We start from the raw sequence: 22,660 nt of genomic DNA, 5'->3' as shown, positions 1-22,660 counted from the left end.
GCAATGTCTGGAAGACTTGCTGATGTTGTATCACTCTTTTATTTACACAGTTATGCAATGGTTTAGGTTGGAAGGGACCTCTGGAGAGTGTCTGGTCCAAACCCTGCTCCCTTGCTGCATGTGTGCGTATGAAGGGATGGCAGCAGTCTTGTAGCTCTCTGGATGACATGTAGCTTCCTGCCTTTTGATCTTCTGTGGTTGTTGTATAAGATTTTTGCTACTCTCCATTCAGTCTTGGTTTTCTATTATTTTTGCCCTTCTAGAACCCTATCTTAGGAACATTCCTAAAACGAAAACATTTCAGACACGTGCTATGTCATTCCTGCAGACATTAAAAATAACAGACATTTGCATATAGGACTTCTTTGGGAAGTGTCTTCCACATATTATAAAGAATTTTGCCTTTTGTCAGATTACATACAGTTGTAAAATCTTAGTTTTTCGACTTTTATTTCTTTACAGGCCAGAAGCAGAATTTGGATGAAGCAATCTAAGTTGCCGTCATGAGCAGAAGCAAGCGTGACAACAATTTCTACAGTGTTGAAATTGGAGACTCTACTTTCACTGTATTGAAACGGTATCAAAACTTAAAACCAATAGGATCAGGAGCACAAGGGATAGTATGGTAAGGTTTCTTTAAAATGTAAATGTACTTTTAGGTTCCCTTAATAGAATTTTCTGAGTCCTTTAACTGTTGTATGTTACTGAGGAGGAGTGTGGAGAGCTACCTTTTAGGTGCAAGATGGCAGTGGTAATGCTTGGGTGTTTTTTGTCAGCAAGGACTGTTGCTCTTGCTTTTTGACCTGTGTCCTTCCCTGCTTCTGAACTGCTGTCCTTCTGTGCAAATTCAGCCAGCTGTGCTAAACCACATAAATTAATAGGGGGGGAAAAAACCTGGGTAAAGAAACTAATCCTGATCCTGAGACACACTGTTTACAGTGAAACAAGAGCCAGAAATACTCTGTATAATATTTGCTGCTTGTAAGTGCTTTTACTTCTTGAAATGTTTTTTTAGGGACCTGTTTCACTTAATTTCATAATCTAAGTAGTCCTTGGTACCTGTTAGTGAGCATTTGTGATGGTGACAGTTACTGTAATATGTAAATACCTGATGTAGTTTAGGAAAATATGACTTGATGATATAATTATTTGAATAAGAGCTCTGCTGTGTGGAATGACGAGTATCTGATTGTTTTAAGATTGGTGGCAACTAGCTGCTTGTAAGCACTTTTTCCTGTGCACTGACATTGCCCCAAAGTTAAATGTTGGTGTAAGCTTCTTGCAAGTTTTTTTTTGAACATTCAGGAGAAGGATGTAGATAGCACAGGAACTTGCAAATTTTCCAATTTATTGTAACTCTTAAGATGCTAACCATGGACATAAAAATACCAAGGAAACATTAGGAAAGAGAAAGGTAGGGAAAAGCATAATCTTCTCAAACACTTTTCCCTGCAACCTCTCTACTACATTGATCTTGTCTTGATCAGTGTTTAGAGAGAGTGTGGTATGGATGGGTTTTTGATTCATATTTGTGTTTTAGCTGGGTTAATAATAAAACAGTATTCTTAGTGCAAATGAAAACTTGAGTTCCAGTACTCTAAAAGGAGTTGGTTTTGAAATGGTAACCACTGGCATTAAGATTATTTGCTGTGTAAGTAGCAGCAGCTGAAAAACTCATTTGAATTTTGTTTGCATATGTGTTAATATAATGAGGACATAGACAGTTGTTTGACTAGAGTTTGTGCTACAGAAATACCTGCATAAGCTTTAGATGTTATTACTGTCCTTCTGATTCTCAGTCATATGTTACTGCCCGTTTTCCAAATTTACTACCTCTCCTAGAGCTGAGATCCAAAAACTGACCATGTAATTACTCTAATGTCATTCTGTAACGGCTGCTAGTGCTAATTGAAGCCTTTTTCATTAAACCTCTTTAATTAGCCTGGGAAGGGCTGGAGTGCTTATGTGGTTAAATCATGCCCATGTCTGCGGGAGATAGGTGTCATTCTTGTGTTTTCAGTTGGGTTTTGTTGTTGTGTTGTTTTGTTTTTTAAAAAACTGATCCAACTTGATTTGGGGGAGTATTAAGTAGATGACCTAAAATGACCTAAAGGCTCGGCTGTATCCAATACTGAAACAGACTCTAAGGCTACTGTTGTGTACTGGGGATGCAGAAGTTTAAATAGTGGTACAGGAGTCCCATGTTGGCAATCTTTCTGGCCACCTTTTGCCACCCTTTCATAAGATATTCCTTATCTTGGGGGTAGGTGGGGAAATTCCGGGTAGTGAAAAATGTAAACCAAAGAAAGTTACCAGTGTATGTTGTTCCCACTTTTTCTTTCTTTGATAGTGACTAGAGATTTTGATGATGTTTAAAAAACCAAAACCAAACATACTAAAAACAGACAAACAAAAAACAAACCAAAAACATTCAATGTGCTTTTTAAAGTAGCTAGTTGGATTTAGTAGATGCTGACCACTTGCTGGCAGATGTTCTTCATTAGGTTTGAGTACTGTTCTTGATAAGAGACAAAACCCCAGTATTTTCCCTGCTGAGGCTTTTTTAGTAACTGATGAGTATTTCCTGAGTCTGCATGGTAGTTATCTGTTGTATTACCTCTTACAGGAAACAAAATCTGTGCCTTCCTGTAATGGAAATGTGGTATGTATAGGAGTTGTCCTCAGTAAGAGTCTTCGGTTAAACAGCCTGTGTCACTGAATCATATGACAATCTTGGCATAGTCTGCAAACAAAATGTTATTCTTTCTTTTTACCAAGTAAAAGCCAGTGTCATCAAGATGTTAAAGCTTTCCTAACAGTTTATTTGTTTTATCTTGACATTGATGCTCTTATTGTCATGAGGATATTAAGCAACTGCATAAGTGGAAGCGTGGAACCTTTATGTAACCTACTTTTCTTCTCTCCTTTGCCTTTCCTTTCCATGTGAAGATTTTATGTAAAATTGATGTGCTTTTTATGTTTGAAGTGTTTCGGATCTTTTTTAGGCAATCTGTTCTTGAGTGCCGGTGAGTGGCAAGAACTCAGTATCTTTAGTAAGGTATTTTAGGAAGCAGAGGTCCTGCATTGTTTTGTGGAGATTGTCATGTGTTAGTACTATGAAGCTGGGAAATGTTTCTAAATTTTGAATTGCTAGGCGTAGAAGAGCACTTTGCATTATACTCCTTAAAACTGAATAATACTGGAAATTTGAGTTATCTGCAGACATGATAAAAGGTATCTGAAAAAGGTGGCAGCTGCCACTGTTTAAAGGGCCTTGACACTGAGATGTGATGATGTTATTTTTAATTACAGTGCAGCTTATGATGCCATTCTTGAACGAAATGTTGCAATCAAGAAGTTAAGCCGACCGTTTCAGAACCAAACCCACGCTAAAAGAGCCTACAGAGAGCTTGTTCTTATGAAGTGCGTTAATCATAAAAATGTGAGTGCAGTGTCCTGCTTTAAATATTAAAGAATTAACTAGACAGTTATTCTTTGTAAAAGTCTTAAAAGTGACTTCAGGGGATGGCATCCTCTGTAGATTATAAAGATTTTCATTGCCTAGTTGTATCTCCATGATAAGCACAAAAGGATCTTTCAGAAGAGCTTCAGAAGACTAGTTTTAATACCTACGTAATCTTTAAATACCCCCATCAGACTTAGGAAAGGAGTCAGTGTTACATTGCTACATTTTACAAGCAGCTGGCAAATAAGAATACCATGCGTGGTAAGTGCATCCTTGTTTGTGTTGCTGCTGCTAGACAAATAGGAGAAAAAAGGCTATAATATCTTTTTTTTTTTCCCTGATGCATGAATGGGTTAGGAGTCTTGTGTTGTGACAGCAGGAACTGTCTGATGCTTAAGAAGCTGTGGAGTAGACCAGATCACAGAAATGGGGAGAGAGTAAGTGATAAATTTATCAGAGTTGAACTACAGAAGGCTGGTATTGGCCATTTTCTTCCTTCAGAGACAGCTGTGTGCAGCCTTCCTCACCTTCCCTCTTAATGCCTCTTCAGCAAGATAGCTGCTAGGGAAGGAGAAAGTCTGAGAAGATTTACTCTGTCTTTTAGCTACTTGGGAAAATTTTGTGTTTTTTCTAAGACAGAGATGGTTTATATGTGGATTCTCTGAAGGAAGTTTTACCTAATAGCATAATTTATATTATGATAAACAATTGCAAGCCTGCCTGACTCTTGATGAAGTAGTAGCTTGACCTGTTTCTGCACTTTGCATCCATTCTTAGCAACTGGGAAATGTTCTAAAGCAGCTCCAACAATCTGTTTTTAAGTGGAGTTGTTGCTTCACCTCTGTCAATGGAAAAGTGGTATCTCTTAGGTAGTCTTTGTCATTTTTTAATTTTGTTTTTCCTATATGCAATAAAAATCTTACCAGCCCTTTTCAAACTGAAAGTAGGAGGCAGGGGAAGACCAACTAACTTTCTTAAGTTTTAAGCTTTGAATGTCATCTTGTTAATGCACACAGAGTGTCTTTAGATTGTGATTTGTGGAGGAAAAATACTCCTCCTAAATTAGTTGCACCTATTACAGCATGTTTGGCCTAGTTGAGACACTGAGCATCTTCAGCTTCAATGTGTCCAGGAGGTTCGCATAAGAATACTGGATATTGGATTTGAAATGTTGACTTTGCAACTTTGCTATGGTGCAGTTATACTTTCTGTCCCGCTTCCTACAGATAATCGGCCTATTGAATGTGTTCACACCACAAAAATCCCTGGAAGAATTTCAAGACGTGTAAGTCTGATTTGAACTAAAGATGAGAATTAATTTTAAAATATTCATGCAGAAAGATGAACAAGGGAAAGAATACAATAAAATGGCAGTATTGTCTGATTTATTGGTTTTTTTCTTCATAAGCTACATAGTGATGGAGCTCATGGATGCAAATCTCTGCCAAGTGATTCAGATGGAGCTAGACCATGAACGAATGTCATATCTTCTTTATCAAATGCTGTGTGGTATCAAACATCTTCATTCAGCTGGAATTATACATAGGGTAAGTGAACTTAACTGTGTATATTTTGCATTGCACTTGGTTTTGCCTCGAGTATTTAAAAGAAAAAAAATCAGAAATAGGAGCACAAAGGGTTGTCCATAGCCTGTCCCATAGAGAGAGAAAGCTGAAAGGAACTCGTCATACTTACCTTTTTCCACTGTAATTCTGGAATGACCCATTTGAATGATTTGATAATAATCTGCACAGAACAAATAAAGATTTTTTTGCAGTGAGTTACATTACCTCCTCTAATTCTGTGTAATGTTCTGTTTTAGTAGTCGTGGCAGGAAAGAGTATCTGAAAGTGTCTCTGCCTTTACTGTTTTGGTAACCAAACCTGAAATCCCATCTTTTGAAAGAACTGCCCTTTTTATTTCTGCTCTTTCACTAGCAGAGTAGTCAATAAATATCTCCAGATAAACAGATGATGATAAAGGCCTTTAAGTGGAACTTTCATACACCTGTGTGTCACAAAGCATTCATTCAGATTGCCCGCAGGCAAAACTTGACTACTGCTTTTTAAATGGCATGTCTGTGTTGCAATCCAGTGAAGAAATTCTGAGTTTAAGGTTGTGTGTTCAAGTTGAACATCTCATATATATTTGTATGTAGTGTAAAGATTGCTTGAGATTGTCTGGTTATAACTTTTCAAATATAATCTCTGCTATTTTTGGAAGTTGTAAGCTTGTATTTCTACAGTGCTACACTTTTTCATTGTAGTTTTTTTAGAGAGTTTGTAAGTTTTCGTTTCTGAAATGATGCAGAAGATATAATTAAACTTATTCATGTGTGATACTTTCAGTCATTACTACATTGTCTTCCTCATGGATGATGTGCGCAGCAAAGCAAATCATGAATGGCAATTCTGAGTGCTACCTCAGGAATTGCTGCGTTAGGATCCTTGTCCAGTTCAATAGTCCACCTCCTGTGACTGGGATGTTAAATGACCTGCAAGCTGGATCTGGCAGTATGACACTCCCGTTCAGTATGCTGTTTTTCACTGAAGGGAACTGCAACAGTTGTTTGGATAGAGAATATGGTTTGAATGGCCAAATGCTGGTTCGTTTTGCTCAGCTAGCTCTGGTACTCATCAGCTGCCTCCTCCTGGTGAGGAGCTCAGGGAGGAAAGGTGAACACTTCCTTCTTTCATGCAGTTTGCCCTGAACTGCTGTGTTTGAAAGATGGGTGGAAAGAAGGCAGGCAGAAGTGTTGCCTGCAACCAGGCATTGCACCCTGTGCTACGTGGTCTGCGTGTGGGCATTGAGACTGGTCGGTGGGCTTCTTGATTATTCTGGGAATGCTAGGCAAAACTAGGTTACTTCACTTACCACAATTGTGTTATTATATTGCATATGCCTGAGACTATGCAGCCCTTTGTGTCCTAATGCATGCACCTGTGGAATTGAAATAATGGTTTTGTACGCAGCTTCACGTTTTCTGGTCTCTTCAGTACTTGGGTGTGCAAGTTTAATACTCTGGGCTTTCCTAGCTCTTTTATTTTTGGAAAACTGCATGTTGTAGAGAGGTGCTTGGGCAGGTAATGTAAGAGTGTCTCTTTCTGTGGATCTTGGCGCAGGCAGGACGGAGCTTCTAAAACTTTACTTGCTTCAGGGGCAGTTTGTACTCCTGTGAAGCAGGCATCAAACCATTAGGCCTGTAGAAGTCACCGATAAATGTAAACATTCATACATTTGTAGAAAAGAAGTAACTACTCAGGTAGTTGCTGGGCAGGAGTGAAGACAGCTTCGACAATAGAATTCCTGCCTCTGTAAATATGGGTGAAGTCTTTGAAATGCTTCATATTGTGCAGTAGGAGAAAGTATAGGGATAACCTGTTCCAAAGAGACTATTGATACAATTGCTATGTAAATAGTAACACATGTATGCCTGAATGCTTTTGACGGACATGGGCAGATACATTTCACTTGCATGTCTTCATGGTCGATTTTTCAGCTGACAGCTTCTTCTCAGACTTTGTTAGAAGATTAACTATGTTCAAGCAAAATGTTTGCATTACTTACCTGCTATTTGTGTTATACCTTTACACTTCAAGGTGTCAAGTACCAAAATCCTGTTTCTCTGTGGAACAAGTTAAACAAAACCTCAGAAGGCACGGAGGACATGCTTGAAAAGGGACATATTTCACATGGACCGTGTGGCTGCAATAGTAACTCTTCTGAGCTTTCAGCACCACTGTTGTTAATGTCTAAAGCTAATTACTTTGTTGAAACTAGTTACTGCAGTGTGGCTGCCCGTGGAGCATTCTGGCTATGAATCCAGTGTACTTCTTTAGTGTCCTTTAAAGCTTCAAGCTTTTTTTTTGGTGTTGGTAGCTTCACGTGGTTTTTAACTGGGTTATTCAGCTTCTAACACAGCTGTGGTAATCTCAGCATCTCGGTAACTTTCAAAGCTTGCTGAATGTCATGGTTTAACCCCAGCTGGCAACTAAGCACCATGCAGCCACCTGCTCATTCCCCCTCCTAGTGGGATGGAGGAGAGAATTGGAAGAATAAAAGTGAGAAAACTCCTGGGTTGAGTTTAATAAGTAAAGTGAAAGCTGCATGCACAAACAAAGCAAAACAAGGAATTCATTCACCACTTCCCATCGCAGGCAAGTGTTCAGCCATTGCCAGAAAAGCAGAGCTCCATCGCATGTAATGGTTACTTGGGAAGACAAACACTGTAACTCTACATGTCGTCCCCCTTCCTCCTTCCCCCACCTTTATATGCTGAGCATGATGTCATATGGTATGGAATATCCCTTTGGTCAGTTGCGGTCAGCTGTCTCAGCTGTGTCCCCTCCCAGCTTCTTGTGCACCCCCAGCCTCCTCACTGGTGGGGTGGGATGAGAAGCAGAAAAGGCCTTGACCCTGGGTAAGCCCTGCTCAGCAGTAACGAAAACATCCCTGCATTATCAACACCGATCCATTATCAGCATAAATCCAAAACGTAGCCCCATAGTAACTACTATGAAGAAAATTAACTCTGTCCCAGCCAAAACCAGCACACTGAAATTACAACAGTGTGCCTGTAGCACTGAATACTACCTGCCATAGAAATAAGTTTTTTTTCATACCAAACTAGAGGCATGGAACAAGGCAGAGATCAAACACAGTGAGTTTCAGACAATTTCACCTAGAAGTTGTAGGGGGCATACTTAGCTGCCCCATCAGTGGATAAAGATTTAATCTTGGTAAAGATTTGACTATAGCTTTATGGTGGCTGTAACAGATGTTGGCAAATGAATATTACTGTGTTCAAAACATTTGCAGAGATGGGGTTTCCAGCAAGTGTAGAAGTACATGATCATTTATATTTCGCAGTCTGAGGTGGGTGAAGGATCAGCATTGCAGAGTTGTGCCTCACTGACTTGCTGAAGGACACAAAATGTCTCATTAGTCTTGCATGGAGGCTCTGAAATGTATTCTGCCTGATTTTGAGCACTCAACAAAGGTGCCTAATTATGGAAGCCCTTCACACAAATCTTTCTTTAGAAAGGGAAAAGCCCATAGAAGCCATGAATTACCCTCCAGAGATGCCCCTCTCTCCCTGCCTGGTTAATGGGGAGATGACCATGAATAATCTCTGATTTTTAGGCACTGACATTTTACGTTTTTAAGATTAGGATAGATATCTTCTGCTACAGGTTCTGGATATATTTATACAGCCTAACTAACTTGATCACTCTTATAGGAGCTTTCGAGTCCTTGTTTATTTAAAATATAAGAGGTATTGGTTCTGCATGAATTTGGATGCAGTATAAGTCAACTCTCACCGCCATCGTTTTTAAGGACAGTTCTGTATTCCAAATTGCAATATATTCCTAGGCTTCATGACAACTGCTTGATGTTTGGAAATTAAGGATGGACAGTACTCTGTAAGCTTTTGCTTTTTCTTCTCATAGTGATTTTTCTCTTGCAAAGGGAAGATTGCTTAACATTTTCAGTGTTAATACTGCAGATTTGGGGAGGATGAGTATAGTTAATACTATTAGCATGCACCTGGGATTCTGCAATGAACATGCTCCAAATAATAGAAGTGTGCAAAAATAAAGCTGATAATGAACAGGATTGTAGCAGATTCTGAAATATGCATATGAAATAGCTGAAATGCCTTATAATACTTGAATTCATTCGTGGCGTTTCAGAATCTTTTAAGCTGCAGTTGACTGCAGAGTCTTTGCATGTGTGATTTGGAAGTGCATGTGTGAATATGTAAGTATGCAAGACTCTTAATTATCCATTAAAATTCTGTTGTTCTGAGCTTTCTTAGCTTTCTGAGGAGTTTGCTGAAAGCCATAGAAGTACAAATGAAAACTACACATATTTTGCAGATAGCCACTTTTAAGTCTTTATGAAACTGTGAAAGATAGGGCTACTTATCAAATGCCTGCAGCTGCAATGCTCAAGTCTTCCACTGCATCTCGGATTTTTCTCTCATTAATCTTAGTAGAGTGTGGACAGAAAGGATCCAAGCCTTATGTATGCTGACCTGTATGCTCTGTATGATTTTGTGATGGCAAAGTTATTCTCAAGTTACTCTGTTTGTAATATGGCTCTGTGCCATTCAGATGTGTGTAAGATCCTCCTGAGGTGATGACCGAGTATGTCTGTGTAGCATCTGTATAAATAGATGTTGTAAAGCTACTGTTGTCAATATGGTTCTAGGGCTCAAGTGAAGAGAATACAGTTACCACGTTTCTAACTAAGATGATCTGAAACTGTATCAGGTCATTTTCCACTCCAATTTAATGACTCTGTTAATTTCTGGCAGTTTTTCAGTGGTACCCTTTTGGGTTTGGTTGCCAAAATTTGAATAAAACTAAATTCTAAATGGGAAAGTAAATCTGTGTGAGCATGGGGATTTCCTTCCTGTTCAGAGAACCGCCTGCATTGGTTCAAAAGAGGTAATGCAGCCTCAACTAGCAAAGAAACCTTTTACTTTTTACATTCATGTTATAATTTTAATAATTCTTCTATCAAGATCATTATTGCATCAAATGATTTCAGTAAGTGTAGTGTTACTTGTGTTCTGCATCATAGCAATAACCATTGTTTCAGTGAGCACTTTCTAGACCTTTCCTCAGAGCTAACATTTCTTACTAACCTCAGTTTCAGACATTGCTAACTTATCTTGTAATGCTGCTATTATTTTCCTTTGTTAACTGCTATATAAATCTACAAGCACAATAAGGGAATTAATTCTGTAGTCTGCTGAATGCACATGAATTAATGCAAGGGGAAAAGAAACCGAAGTTTTAGCAATAACCAAGTTGTATGTGTGGAGTTTAATGTTAGCAGTATTATCTTTTAAGAATGTGAACCACAGAGTACTTTGTGCTTGTCTGAGCAGTCATATATGATGTTTCTTTTTAAAGGATTTAAAGCCCAGTAATATAGTAGTAAAGTCAGACTGCACTTTGAAGATTCTTGACTTTGGACTGGCCAGAACTGCAGGAACTAGTTTTATGATGACGCCTTATGTAGTGACTCGTTACTACAGAGCACCAGAGGTCATCCTAGGGATGGGATACAAAGAAAACGGTCAGCAAATATAGTCTTTCTTTGGCATAGCTTTATATTTTTGTTTGGCACACCACATTTTACATGTTGATGTTTTTTTCAAGCTGTAGAAATTTTATAAATTAGCCTTGTGACCAAAATGCAGATTCTGGATACACCAATCTGTTTATTCAACTCAAACCATTAGAGAAGTTTGCATTTAATAGGAGAAGAAATTGAGGGCCTTGTTTGTTTAAAAATTTAAATAACTTGCTTGGTAGGTTAAGTTTCATCCAGGAAGAACTGGAAATATGTTTTCTTAACATGTGATATGTACCCTGATATGCCTTCACCTGACTTTGTTCCTGATGAGGATATAAATTGTAATTCATCAGTAAATGTGTGTCCTAAATGTAATGTTTAAATAACTGTATTCAATATAGCCTTTCAGGATGTAGGGAACTTAAAGGCTACTGAGGAACCAACAAGCTAAAACTACCTACTGTGGCATTACTTTTTATTAAAACCAGCCTACTTTAAAGCTGTTGCACTAAGTTTTTAAGTGATGTTGCTGAAGAAAAATTCAGTAATATACTTGAGACAAGAACACAGAGAGTCCTGTCATGAAGCGTCATAGATTCTTTGAGGTCCATGACAAATGCCAAGCAAATTTGTTTACTTTGTCCCTCTGCTTGCATACATTTCCTATTCACTCTGTGGCCCTTCTCTCAATATCTTCTACAAGAAAATAAGGAAAGGATACAGCATTTGAGGGAAACACATGATCAGGTACATCACATCTTCTGAATGAAACAGCTAGTATCCTTTAGGAAACCAAAGTAACATGTCATTCCTGAAATTCTGTTGTAGCGGGCCCAGTTCTGCTTGCATTTCATTGATCTACTGTCACTGTGGTCAGTTCAGCTCACTTGGTGTTTCCACCTCAGGCAGTCATAGTGCACAGGGGTCACCATTTGCTGAAGGTATTTTAAACCCTTTATTGATTAGTCCTTTAGTAAGGCCCATGAGATGCTGTGATGCATGAGGCTGTTAGCTGTCTCCTGGTGATGCAAGGCATGGCTCCTCAGGTTACTGACATAATTGGGGCTTACTCTGCTTTTCAGGATTCTTAATATAGTCTGCAAACTTGCCTGGCAACTGCATACCATTATGGCAAGTGACTTCAGATTGTGGGTAGCTGCTATGTGCATAGAGAGTTGATTTTGTTGTTGTTTATAAAAGCCAAGAAGAATAACTTCTATCGGTGTTGACAATGAAAGAAGCCAGCTCAAAAGAATGAGAATAGATCTTTTTTGCAAGGCTGTGTTTTTTATTTCTCTTTGGATTGTTAGTGTGCATGAAAGGATGTACATTCCTTCAAATGGCCTCCATAATTGGCTATTTTTCCCATAATTTGGAAGTCAGAGGCTGAGTGGAGCAAGCTTAAAGTTACTTTTTTAACTACTAAAGTTATGTAGAAAGCATATATTTAAGTTTGTCTTTTTTCTTCCCCGAGACTTTGGCCACCTTAGAGACACCAGATAAAAGAAACTAAAGCTGTAGCGTGAGTCGTGCAGCTGCCTTACAGAAGGAATTTATACAATGCAAGTCAGAAGTTTTCTGACTTAGCTTGCCCAGTTTACATTTTTCTCTTAAATACTGAGTAATTTTGAGTTGCAAAAGTGTGAAACTTCCTTTCCACTAAAATGTTACTTAGGTTATTACTGGAGTTAAATAGATTGTGTTCTAGAGCACCCTGTCATGCTAGTGACAATCCTGCTCTTAATAAGCAAGTGTGAATTGTGTTGTGCAGCAGAATCTAAACAAAAATTTATTTTCATGTGAAAAACTATGCCGTCTTCCCAAAACCAAATACATGGTGGTTGAGTTGAGAATGACACTTCTGGAGAATGTTAAAGTAAATCTGTGTGCTGAGTCGGAACACAATCTACATTTCCATATGTACTGTTGTCATTAAAAAGCTATTTACATAAACTGTAACTCTTCCCAGTCGCTGCCTGATGAGTTTCCTCATTGTGGAGCTGCAGAGGGAAGGGAGGCGGGTATTAAGGATGTACTTACTGTAGGAACCATGGGCGCTCCAGGATTCTCACCTGTTAGCATTGATGCCTATTTTAGCCCTTTAAACCTATAGTTCAATTAAAAGTTTACTTATTTAATTTAGAGTTAAATATTGAAAACTGACAGCTAACTAATGGTTAACATTAACATTTAGTTTAATTGAACAGCATCATCTGGCAGCTTTATGCCGTTTCAGTGCCCTGCTTAACCTATGTGGGAGGATTGCAATGTCTTTTGATGACTGAGATACACACTGCAGAGTAATATTCTTTTGGGACTATACTGGACACATATGAAATATTTAGTTGTATTAAAATTAGCAAAGATCCCAGACAAACTGATTATAGAGTTAACTTCTATATAGATTTTGATACTGAAGTAGATAAAGCACATTTGGGTATATTACATTAAGAAACCAGGGCTTGCAAGCTCAAGAAATTCAGAACTGAAGGACACCAGAACTGTTCATGCACACATACTTTAACATATTTAGATTTATGTACAGTTACATGCATGATTATCAGGAAGGAAGCACTGAAAAGCAAGGAAAGCCCCAAACCCTCTGAAACAAATACTTTTAAGTTTCCTAGTATATGCTCTGGCTCTGAACTTCATTTTCACTTGGTATTTTTTCTGTTAGCATTATAGAAAATAGTAAGTTCACTCCAAACAGGGTTTTTAAGAATAAAATATACTCTGTATGACAAGCAGTAGATTTTTAAAAGGATTTTTCAAATCTGTAATGAGATTTTACTCAGTCTTCTATAAAGTATTCACAAGAGCAGTCCTCAGTGTACAAGTTAGTCTAGCTTCATAAAAAAGTTAGAGACCTATAAGTAGAGAAGTTTCGTTTGATTAATGAAAGCAGCAAACCAAAACACCCACAAACATCACAAGTTTGGTTTTGTAGGGTGACCAGAAGAATGGTTTCCAATGTTTTTCTTCACCTCTGAAGTAGTTCGTTGTTGAGGCATGAAGATAAGTTATTGACTCACATCATTTCTCTTCCTAGACTTCTCCATGCAGTTATGGGTGTTGTTTTTATCATGTTGGACACAAACTAATTACAACAGAAACAGGTATATTTTGGTTTGTGATGGCAGCAGATTGTTTTGCAGGTGAAAAAGTCAACATTCAGAATTTTATTTTAGAAGTCAAATGCAGAACTTGCCTTCAAATCTTTGGGTCTCTAAGCCAAAGAATATGTATTTTTCTTAAGTATTTGAAAAGAGTTTTTAATGAAAAAACATCACTAATTATAAAATGTTGACAATCATTTTTTAAATGAACCAGGCCCTTAATTTTTACCTATTAATATGTACAACTATGATCTCCGATCATATGATTTAGATATTATTTTAGAGGAACTTGTAAATAATGGGGAAGGAATATTTTCAGTAAGAAGCAATGTTGTTTGCTTGACACTGTTGAGCACCTTCAGAACTCTTACATGTGATTTTTAGTATACAATCGTTCTCATTTAAATCACCTTCTTATTTGCTTAATTGAAATTCCAGTGTCATGTTTGACATAAAAGTATTCATAATAATAGAGTTTCATTATTATGACTTCAAGAAAACTTTTGCATACAGAGTTAACAGTATCTCTGAAAGCAACTGCAAAAGAAATTGGCATGCCTGTAAAAAGTAAACTTGTGCATCTTTTGAGTATGTCTTCTGAGTAATTTATTTTAAGGTAATGTAGAAAATGTGTATTTCATACCAGAAAAAATTTGCTTTTGAGGTTTTCTTTTGTGTAAGATGGTATTTCAGCATAACTGGAGAAATATTTTACGCAAATAATTTTAACTGAAAATCTTTTAGGAGCATACTAATATTGTCATTAACTGATCCTCTAAAATTCTAAGTGATCTTTTACTGATTGTGTTTGCTTTTTGTTTAAAGGGAGAGAGAGATGCATGATAGTCTGACTTTTAGGAAATACTTGATGGCAAATTTTAATTCCTATGTAATAACCAATTAATTCTCCTAAAAGTATAAAGTGTTTAGATACAGAATATTTTTACAGGTCAGTTTACTTTGCTACTTTTAAAATTATTCCTTCAACTACAATGGAATTACTTTCAAGAAATAAAGTTATCTTTGGTGTTCTGGTCTCGTCTATTGGCAGAGGTAGCTTTGCAAGCCTCAGAGCTTGGGGAAGGGCTTACTGTGCTTGATTTGTGTCTCTCTCTCTCGCTCTCTGCTCTAGCTCTTGCTCTAGGACTATTTTAAACAAAAGGATGTTTTTCTGCCTTGTATTTGAGACAGTTAAAAGCTAATCCTTATATACGATATGTTTTAAAGTGTTTTCATTGATTAATATAAAGACTTGCTCTTCTTCCTGTGCTGTCTCTGCAGTTCATAGGATGCAGTCATGTTATGCTTCTTTTAATTTTAAATGACAGTTTGCTTTGCTTTTCCTTCTTTTTGTGCTACAAACATAGTGGATTTATGGTCTGTGGGGTGCATTATGGGCGAAATGGTTTGCCACAAAATCCTCTTTCCAGGAAGGGACTGTATCCTTGTGCTGCTGCAGCAGGTTGAATTAGTTAGGAAGTGATTAACCTTTTTATTGATGTTGTGTCATGAAAATGCATATTGTACAATATTTTTTTTATTAAATGAACGTGGATTTTTCTTGTGATACACTTAAAAAAATTTAAGAACTTCATTTATATTCAGGCTGCACCTAGCAGTAGGACATAGTCTCTGCTGGTCCTGTAGTTAGCATACATTCACCTTCACTCATTTTCATTACACACGCTTTTTATAGTCACTTCATGTGTGTGTGTGTCTAGATATTTTTGTTTACTTCATTTTGGTAACTATCTTTTATGTTAATATCATTGCATTTTGTTTTCAGTTGACATTTGGTCAGTTGGGTGCATCATGGGAGAAATGATCAAAGGTGGTGTTTTATTTCCTGGTACAGATCGTATCCTTACCTTTGGCCTAGGATGTAATTGTAGTTGTGAAAGGTCAAAAGATACTGCAGCAACATGGTTCCATATTAAGGTGGTTCTAATTTTAAAAATACTGGTTTAAAGCTGCCTTTTCAAAATACAATTTGCAAGTTCATTATTTTGGTTCCAAGAAGCTGCAAAAATGTCTACAGTTACACCATTTAAAGCAAAACCACAACACAGCATTAACGTGTACGACTGTCTCTAGAGATTAATACTTAGCAAGATGAACAAAATACCACTTGGGCAAACAGGCTTAGTTTTCCTTTTTCCTTTTTTTTTTTTTTTTCCTCTTTTCTTTTTCCAATTTAATACAATGTCTACCCATTGGTTTTGGATGTTGTCACATTTAAGACAGATTCTTTTTTTTGTTTAGGTGTTTTACTAATTCACATGCATTGATTTTTAGCTTTGGAGATAATTTTTATGTAATAACTTACTAAGCTTGTTTATTACCTGAGCCTGTTAGCAGTTGTTATTCTTTACATTTTATAGGAAATGTTTATGCAAAATTCCTAACCAGCTTTGTTAGTTACACTCTGGAGTTTTATATCTTTGTATGCAGAAATGATCCTGCAAACAGCTTTCAGAAATACCTGGCACTTTTGTCCTTCTATTCCATGAATGGCTTCGTGGTGTCTGTATGGGTTGTCCTGTGAACAATACTTCAGACAAAGGGTCTGCTCCAAGCAAATAGAGCCAAAACCTCTGGATCATTGCTAAAATTAGTGGATCTAATTGGAGTTTGGCATCTTATATGCTTTACTTACACTCCAACTTTTTAGATGCTGTCAAAAATCTTTCCTGCTTTTGCTACAGGTTAACTGTTTAATAATTGATATAGTGCCATTTACAGGTGAGAATTGGGTCAAGATTTTTGAGGCACGGTGAGGAGATCCAGGGCATCCTTACTTTTACACAGCTCTGTCATTGCATGAGCTGCACCATGCTTAGCTTTATCCATCTGGTTTGCTAGCATGGCTTTTCAATTTAGGCTCAGTGCCATAAAATGTAAATACTTTTTTTCAAGACCTGTACTAAATCACTGTAGAGCTTGAAAATCCTTATATAAAAGTCTGCTGTAAAGTTTTAAGAACGTGAGAGGGGGCCTGCTACATCTGAAGGTTTAGGTAGCCCAGTATCCAGTCTTTGACAGTAGCCAAAAAGAAAAAGTTGAGAATATATGAAAGAGATAAGTGTATATAAAGTTTTACCTGAGCTCTATCCCAGTATCTAACCATCTGCCACTAGGAATTCCTGAGCCAAACATTGCTTTTTATATTTGTTAGCATATATTAAATTCTTCTGTCAACTGGTCAATCTCCTCTTTACCTTGTGTAAACTTTTCAATTAAGGTGTTCCCTATGCATCCTTGAAACTCTTTAACTTCTGCATTCAAGTCTTTGACAAAATTGTCATTGACTTGTGTGGGCCAAGATTTCATCCTTTGTGTGCCCACTGGTGCTCAGTGCTGCATGTCATTAGTGAGAGATCGCTAATGTGGAGAGTCCAGAACTGGACTGAGGTACCAAGATGAACACGAAGGACAAAGCACCGACACAGAGTAAGTCTCATGAGTGCCTTGGTGATGTGTAGTAGCTTGACTACTGTGAATACGCGTTCAGATCAGGAAGTGAGTTCTCCAGAACCCAAACAATGCCTTTATTTAAATTTATTTAACACATTTTGTGAGTCTTAATTTTCTCTGTTTCTCTGAAGTATATCCTTTGCTAATTAATTGTGATTTTGAGTAAAATACTGTTACCTTGACTACGCTATCATAGTCTTGCTTTGTTTCACTGTTTTCTCTAAGAAGGTAGTCCTAATTCATGATGATGAACTTGATGTTTTATTATAATTTTCTGTGTGTTTTCTCTGGTTATTTAATGTGGTTTTAACATAACTTTCTAGCTGAAAATTAGACACAGTGTTTTTCTTAGCTGCATAACCTTAGATATTGATCAATGGAATAAAGTTATAGAGCAGCTAGGAACACCATGCCCTGAATTTATGAAGAAACTACAACCTACAGTCCGAACTTATGTGGAGAACAGGCCTAAATACGCTGGATATAGTTTTGAAAAACTCTTCCCAGATGTCCTTTTCCCAGCTGACTCTGAACACAATAAGCTTAAAGGTAAGGTCTATCTTCTGTCTGTTGTATGTTTTAAAAGTTTTAAAACTGTGATATATTGAACAGAAATATATCTTGGTTTTGTTCACTATAAAATTATCCTGCTAAGGATTTAAATATTACAGTATTTTTATCATGGGAGTGGATGAACGTGGTGGCATATGCTTACCTCCACTTTCTCATCTTCTCTGAAACAGCTCCTATTCTGGAGATACCTTTTATAAAGAAAACTAAATATATATATTCCTCTCAATGACAGATGCCAACATGATTTACAGAAGAGTAGGGGGAAGGTGGAATAGAAGTTGTGTAGGCAGAGCAGATCTTCTTTCTCTAGGGATGAAAATAACGTTTTATATTCATAATACATAGATATCCTGTAGTTACTGAAATAACTTACTGATTCTAAGGGTCACCTGCTCAGTGGAGTCACATACTCACCATATTTTCTGTAACTAACAGTACATGACAATTTTTTCCCCATAAAGTATGAGAGGGGCATAGCAGGTGCTTGCCCAGTGCTATTCCAGACAAGGCTTTATTGCTGGCTGAGTTATATTTCACATAAGGATGCCACGCCAAGGGGCACTGTATGCTGAAAATGTATAGTGAAACATGTCCAACCCCTTTCCCGCCTGTGTTAGTCTCTTCAATTTTTTTTCCCAATCAAATGGACCACTTTCTTAAACCCCGAATTATGTGAGTGTCGCATAGATATTAAACTGGAATTTGTTTACTCTGGGTCTCTACTCCTTGTGAGCTTTGAAATACTGCATTATGTGCACTATATGTGGCACTAGTCTAAATAGAAAATTTCTCTTTTGCAGCAAGTCAAGCAAGGGATTTGTTATCAAAAATGCTGGTTATAGATGCTTCTAAAAGAATCTCTGTGGATGAAGCCCTGCAGCACCCATACATCAATGTTTGGTATGATCCATCAGAAGCAGAAGCTGTAAGTTCTTGTTTTAGGTCTGTGGTTAGGAAGGTACTGTACTAGAGCAAACTTGTTGTGATGCTTCAATTAAGTGCTTGAAAGAAGACTATTGCATGATCTACACATTTCACTAGAAGCTTAACTGACTCATAATCATTTTTATTGACATTGATAGATATATTTATTAGAAATACTATTAGGAATGAGTGCAAACTGAAGTACCTGTATCTCTGAGTGTGTTCGTGTATAATTGCACATACTCTCTTGGACATGTAGTTGATTGCCCTTGATAGGACTCTGAGGTATTTACTCCTGAGCAAGAGAAATATTTTCATTAGTTGTAGCAATCAATAGTACTCTTAAACTAGAAAGTAAGTGTTTGAGCAAAATCTGAGTACAAGATCTTGAGCTTTCAATTATTGACACTAATGAACAGAGGGATTATTTGAAAATTTTTCTTAAAAAAAAAATTGGGTTCAGGACAATTTCAGCTTATGAGAAGTGTCATTTTTTTAAAAGAAAGGTAGTTGGTGGTGGCCCACTAAGAACAGAAAGAGATGCTTGATGTAAATGGTGCAATTAGAATTCTGCTCATCTGTAACAGCTAGAGGCAAAACTTAGTAAGGAGGTAAAAAGGGCTGCTTGGGCTGGAGACTGCTGCACTTAGGAGCTCGTTTACCAGACTGTTCAGTTTCTGTTTTAATTATTGCAGTAATGTAAATGAATCTGTTAATCAGAAGAACTTTAAAACATGTAGCAGCATCTAGAAGATAGGCCAAGTGCAAGTATGAAAGCATATATGACCATGTAAATACAGTATTTTTAAATCAGGTTCATATTCTGTGTGCTTACTTTTAATTTTTCATTTATTCTGTTTTTGTATCCCTTTGATTGCTTTATCATGAGTTAGTTTTGTTTTTCAGCCTCCACCAAAGATACCAGATAAGCAGTTAGATGAGAGGGAGCACACGATAGAAGAATGGAAAGGTAAGAAGGGCATTTTAAGTATAGTAAGGCTTTTGGGAGTAGGCTGAACCCCAATGATTACTGTTACTAAGGTTCTTCTGAGCAACCTGATAGTATTTACTTAAACTGCTTGGAACGGCAAGGGAATAGATCAGCGCTTCACAACCTCTTGATTGTTGGGACACTAAAAATTTTCCTGCGAAGGCACTAAACCTTTGTAGTGAACTTAAGACCTGCTCATTTCTGTTACCTTTCACAAACCATAAGGCCGCGTTTTTAGAGAGAGTAACTCTTCTGGACAAACTGCTACAGTTGAAAAAGATGCAGGAGTTTGAGCAATGTAAGTCTGAAGTAGAAGCGCTAGTCTTTAAGTGAAGAGTGTATTAGCAATAACTGCAGTCTTTCAAATCTGAGGATTTAATTTTAATTTTTAATTTAATTGTAAAGGCAGAGGTAGGGAGAATTGTGGAAATTCTCTTACCAGCCTCCTTCCAAGCAAAGTTATTTCCCTTTTGAAGCAGATGTGCTGAGAGTATTTCAAGCAGTATGGAGTTTACTTTTGAGACTCCCACAGCCCTTGAAATCACAATTCTTAAATGCTTTTTTCTTCCAAACTGTTTGTACATTGCATTAGTTTGCAAGTGACAGATAAGAAGTAGTATTGACAGTCAGTTCTTCTAAGTTGCATTTAACGTGTTTAGTCCTTTTCTTCTATTGTTACTTCTGTAGATTCACAGCTCAAGTCTTTTCTGAGTAATAAGCTGCCATTAGCCTAGAAACTTTCTGGCCAGTACACAGGGTCTGTGATTGATTCGTTAAAGCACTTCTAACCTGTTTAAGGATGAGGAACTTCTGTAACTGGAAAATAAAGTTGGTCCTTTCATTTGGAGTGGCTATTTTTATGCCAATACTGTATTCTATTTCATGGTGATCTGGACCTTTGGATGTTGTTTCTGAGGAAATTTAGTGGCAAATGTGTGTTGGGAGGATGGCAGTGCTGCTTGGGCTTGTTTCCTACCTGTTCTTTGAAGAGTGCTGATCGAGTTTATCTGTACCAAAGAAACCATTGATAAAAACCAAGTGGTCATTAAGACTCAGCTTAACCTCAGGTCCCCAAGCAGCTTGGACAAAAGAGTCTTAGAGCAATGTCAGTGTGTTCTCGAGAGTGCCAGGCCTTTGTAGCTCTAACAGAAAATAAATGTACGTTTTTATATCACTTGCCAGTTGTTCTGTACCCTACAGCATGTTGTTCAAAACTAATTCTGAACAGTAATAAACCTATGAAATTTAAATATACGTTTTAAAGAGAGATGTATTATTGATCCAGTCTGGGGTTTGCAAATTAATTTTTTGCCTTTCCTTCTCTGCGTTTTCAGAGTTGATATACAAGGAGGTCATGGACCTGGAGGAGAGAACCAAGAATGGGGTTATACGCGGACAACCAGCCCCTTTAGGTTGGTTCCAATAAAAGCACGGTACAAAGCGACATTTAGTTGTAGGTCAGGAGGGAGTACAGCTGTTCAAGACATCCAAGAATAACCTAACTCAAAAATATCGCTCTTAAATGACCAATAACCTCTTGAATTCTCTTTGAGATATTGCTTATTTGAATGGAATGTACGGGGTTGACGTATCTTCCTTTAATCTGGTAAAGTCCTCTATTGTCCCTGTGTAACTGATGCTTCATTCGTTTCAGTCCTCAGGAAACATCTTGGTAGGTACTGGTACTTTACTGCCATAATCTGGTTAGACGTGTAAGGTGTAACTGGTACAGTTTCAAATAAACATGTGGCCACTACTTACATCTATTAAGTAATGAAACAGGATTTCTGGGTTGGAAAATTATGGAGTGCTTTCAGAAACTATTGCTGAATTTTGGAGCAAAATGTGCCCATTAACTGACCACTGATAGGACTCTGCTCAGAGTTCACTGAAGTCCAGGCTCTGAAAAATCACTGCGTATCTGAGATTGAATGTATGCGATGTGGCTGGACACCAGCTATTTCCCAGCCTGAAGGGGAGGATCTGGTGGGGGAAAAAACAAACGGGCCCCTTCTTTCTTAATCAAAATATGTAGATATATTCTAGCTTTGAGTCTCAACATTTTGTAGGGTATCTTAGCTCTGACTTTATGCAGTACTGTATCTGTGATTTTTAACCTTCAGCCATTAGCATTTATTGTGATTTGACAGGTGTGCCATGTGAGTTCTGTGGTTCTTGACATACCATTCATTAAGCCCCACATTGAAGACTTGTGGGTTTTACTTACTTTGACAATTGATTGAGACACATCTCTTCAAACTTGCCAAAACAGGGGAAAGAAAATGACTATTAGGAAGAGAGAGACTAATGCAAGTACTGAACCATGCAACTGTATCTGCAACTGATTTGCTGTTTTGTTTCTCATAGCACAGGTGCAGCAATGATCAATGGCTCTCAACATCCATCCTCATCGTCATCTGTCAATGATGTGTCTTCAATGTCAACAGATCCAACATTGGCCTCTGATACAGACAGCAGTTTAGAAACCTCAGCTGGACCTCTGGGTTGCTGTAGATGACTACTTGGTCTTTTGGGGGGTGGGAGGGGGGTCCTTTTAGTCATTAATAGGGCACCTTTAAAATTTGGTGGTATTTTTGAGTGTTTTTTCAAAAATAATCGTAGAATTCATCATAAAGTGCTGTAATTTTAAACCGTAAGTTGTGTTAAAAGCAGCCACTTTTTTCTGTAATTAACTGTAAAATATTAAACCTGATAATTTTTATTGTGGTTTTAAAATCTGCATATTTGCTTTACTATTATGCTGCTGATCTTTTTTTACTGAATTTGTAAGATTTGTTTTATCAAAGCACATATTAATGTTGTGGTCATTACCATATAATGAATTATTTAAGATTTTATAGGTTTTCAATTTTTAAATTAGAATTTATTCCAGATGTTTTGTTCATGATATCCTTCAAAGTTTTATGCTTGGTCATAATTCTGTGTCCAGGTGGAGGGGGAGAGAATTCAGTGCAGCCAGCTGTAGTTTTGGGCATACTACTGTCGTGCTGGCAGTGAACAAAA

At 37.4% G+C, this 22,660-nt stretch overlaps 1 protein-coding gene across 2 annotated transcripts; it reads left to right on the top strand.

The window, feature by feature from the left end:
- The first annotated feature begins 463 nt into the window (after window positions 1-463).
- MAPK8 (mitogen-activated protein kinase 8) lies at window positions 464-22,660 on the top strand. Of its 2 annotated transcripts, none has more exons than XM_009709298.1 (11): window positions 464-625; window positions 3,313-3,442; window positions 4,693-4,751; window positions 4,875-5,013; window positions 10,390-10,555; window positions 15,461-15,532; window positions 17,515-17,697; window positions 18,522-18,646; window positions 19,552-19,615; window positions 20,971-21,048; window positions 22,009-22,660. In XM_009709298.1, the coding sequence occupies exons 1-11, from the start codon at window positions 504-506 to the stop codon at window positions 22,152-22,154; spliced, it is 1,284 nt and encodes a 427-aa protein (XP_009707600.1). In that variant the 5' UTR covers window positions 464-503; the 3' UTR covers window positions 22,155-22,660. The 2 variants fall into 2 exon arrangements, with proteins under 2 accessions (XP_009707600.1, XP_009707599.1); XM_009709297.1 differs by lacking the exon at window positions 15,461-15,532 and adding an exon at window positions 15,042-15,113.

This window comes from Cariama cristata, unplaced genomic scaffold (genome assembly GCF_000690535.1).
Source record: "Cariama cristata isolate BGI_N322 unplaced genomic scaffold, ASM69053v1 scaffold2841, whole genome shotgun sequence".
In the NCBI taxonomy this organism is placed as follows: Eukaryota; Metazoa; Chordata; class Aves; order Cariamiformes; family Cariamidae; genus Cariama; species Cariama cristata.
This window is presented reverse-complemented; position numbering and strand designations above follow the sequence as displayed.

Excerpts from the sequence above, each read along its gene's own strand:
- MAPK8 (XM_009709298.1), top strand. The coding sequence starts at position 504 with ATGAGCAGAAGCAAGCGTGACAACAATTTCTACAGTGTTGAAATTGGA. Across the intron at positions 3,443-4,692 it reads AGTGCGTTAATCATAAAAAT|ATAATCGGCCTATTGAATGT; the intron begins GTGAGTGCAGTG and ends CGCTTCCTACAG. Across the intron at positions 5,014-10,389 it reads CAGCTGGAATTATACATAGG|GATTTAAAGCCCAGTAATAT; the intron begins GTAAGTGAACTT and ends TTCTTTTTAAAG.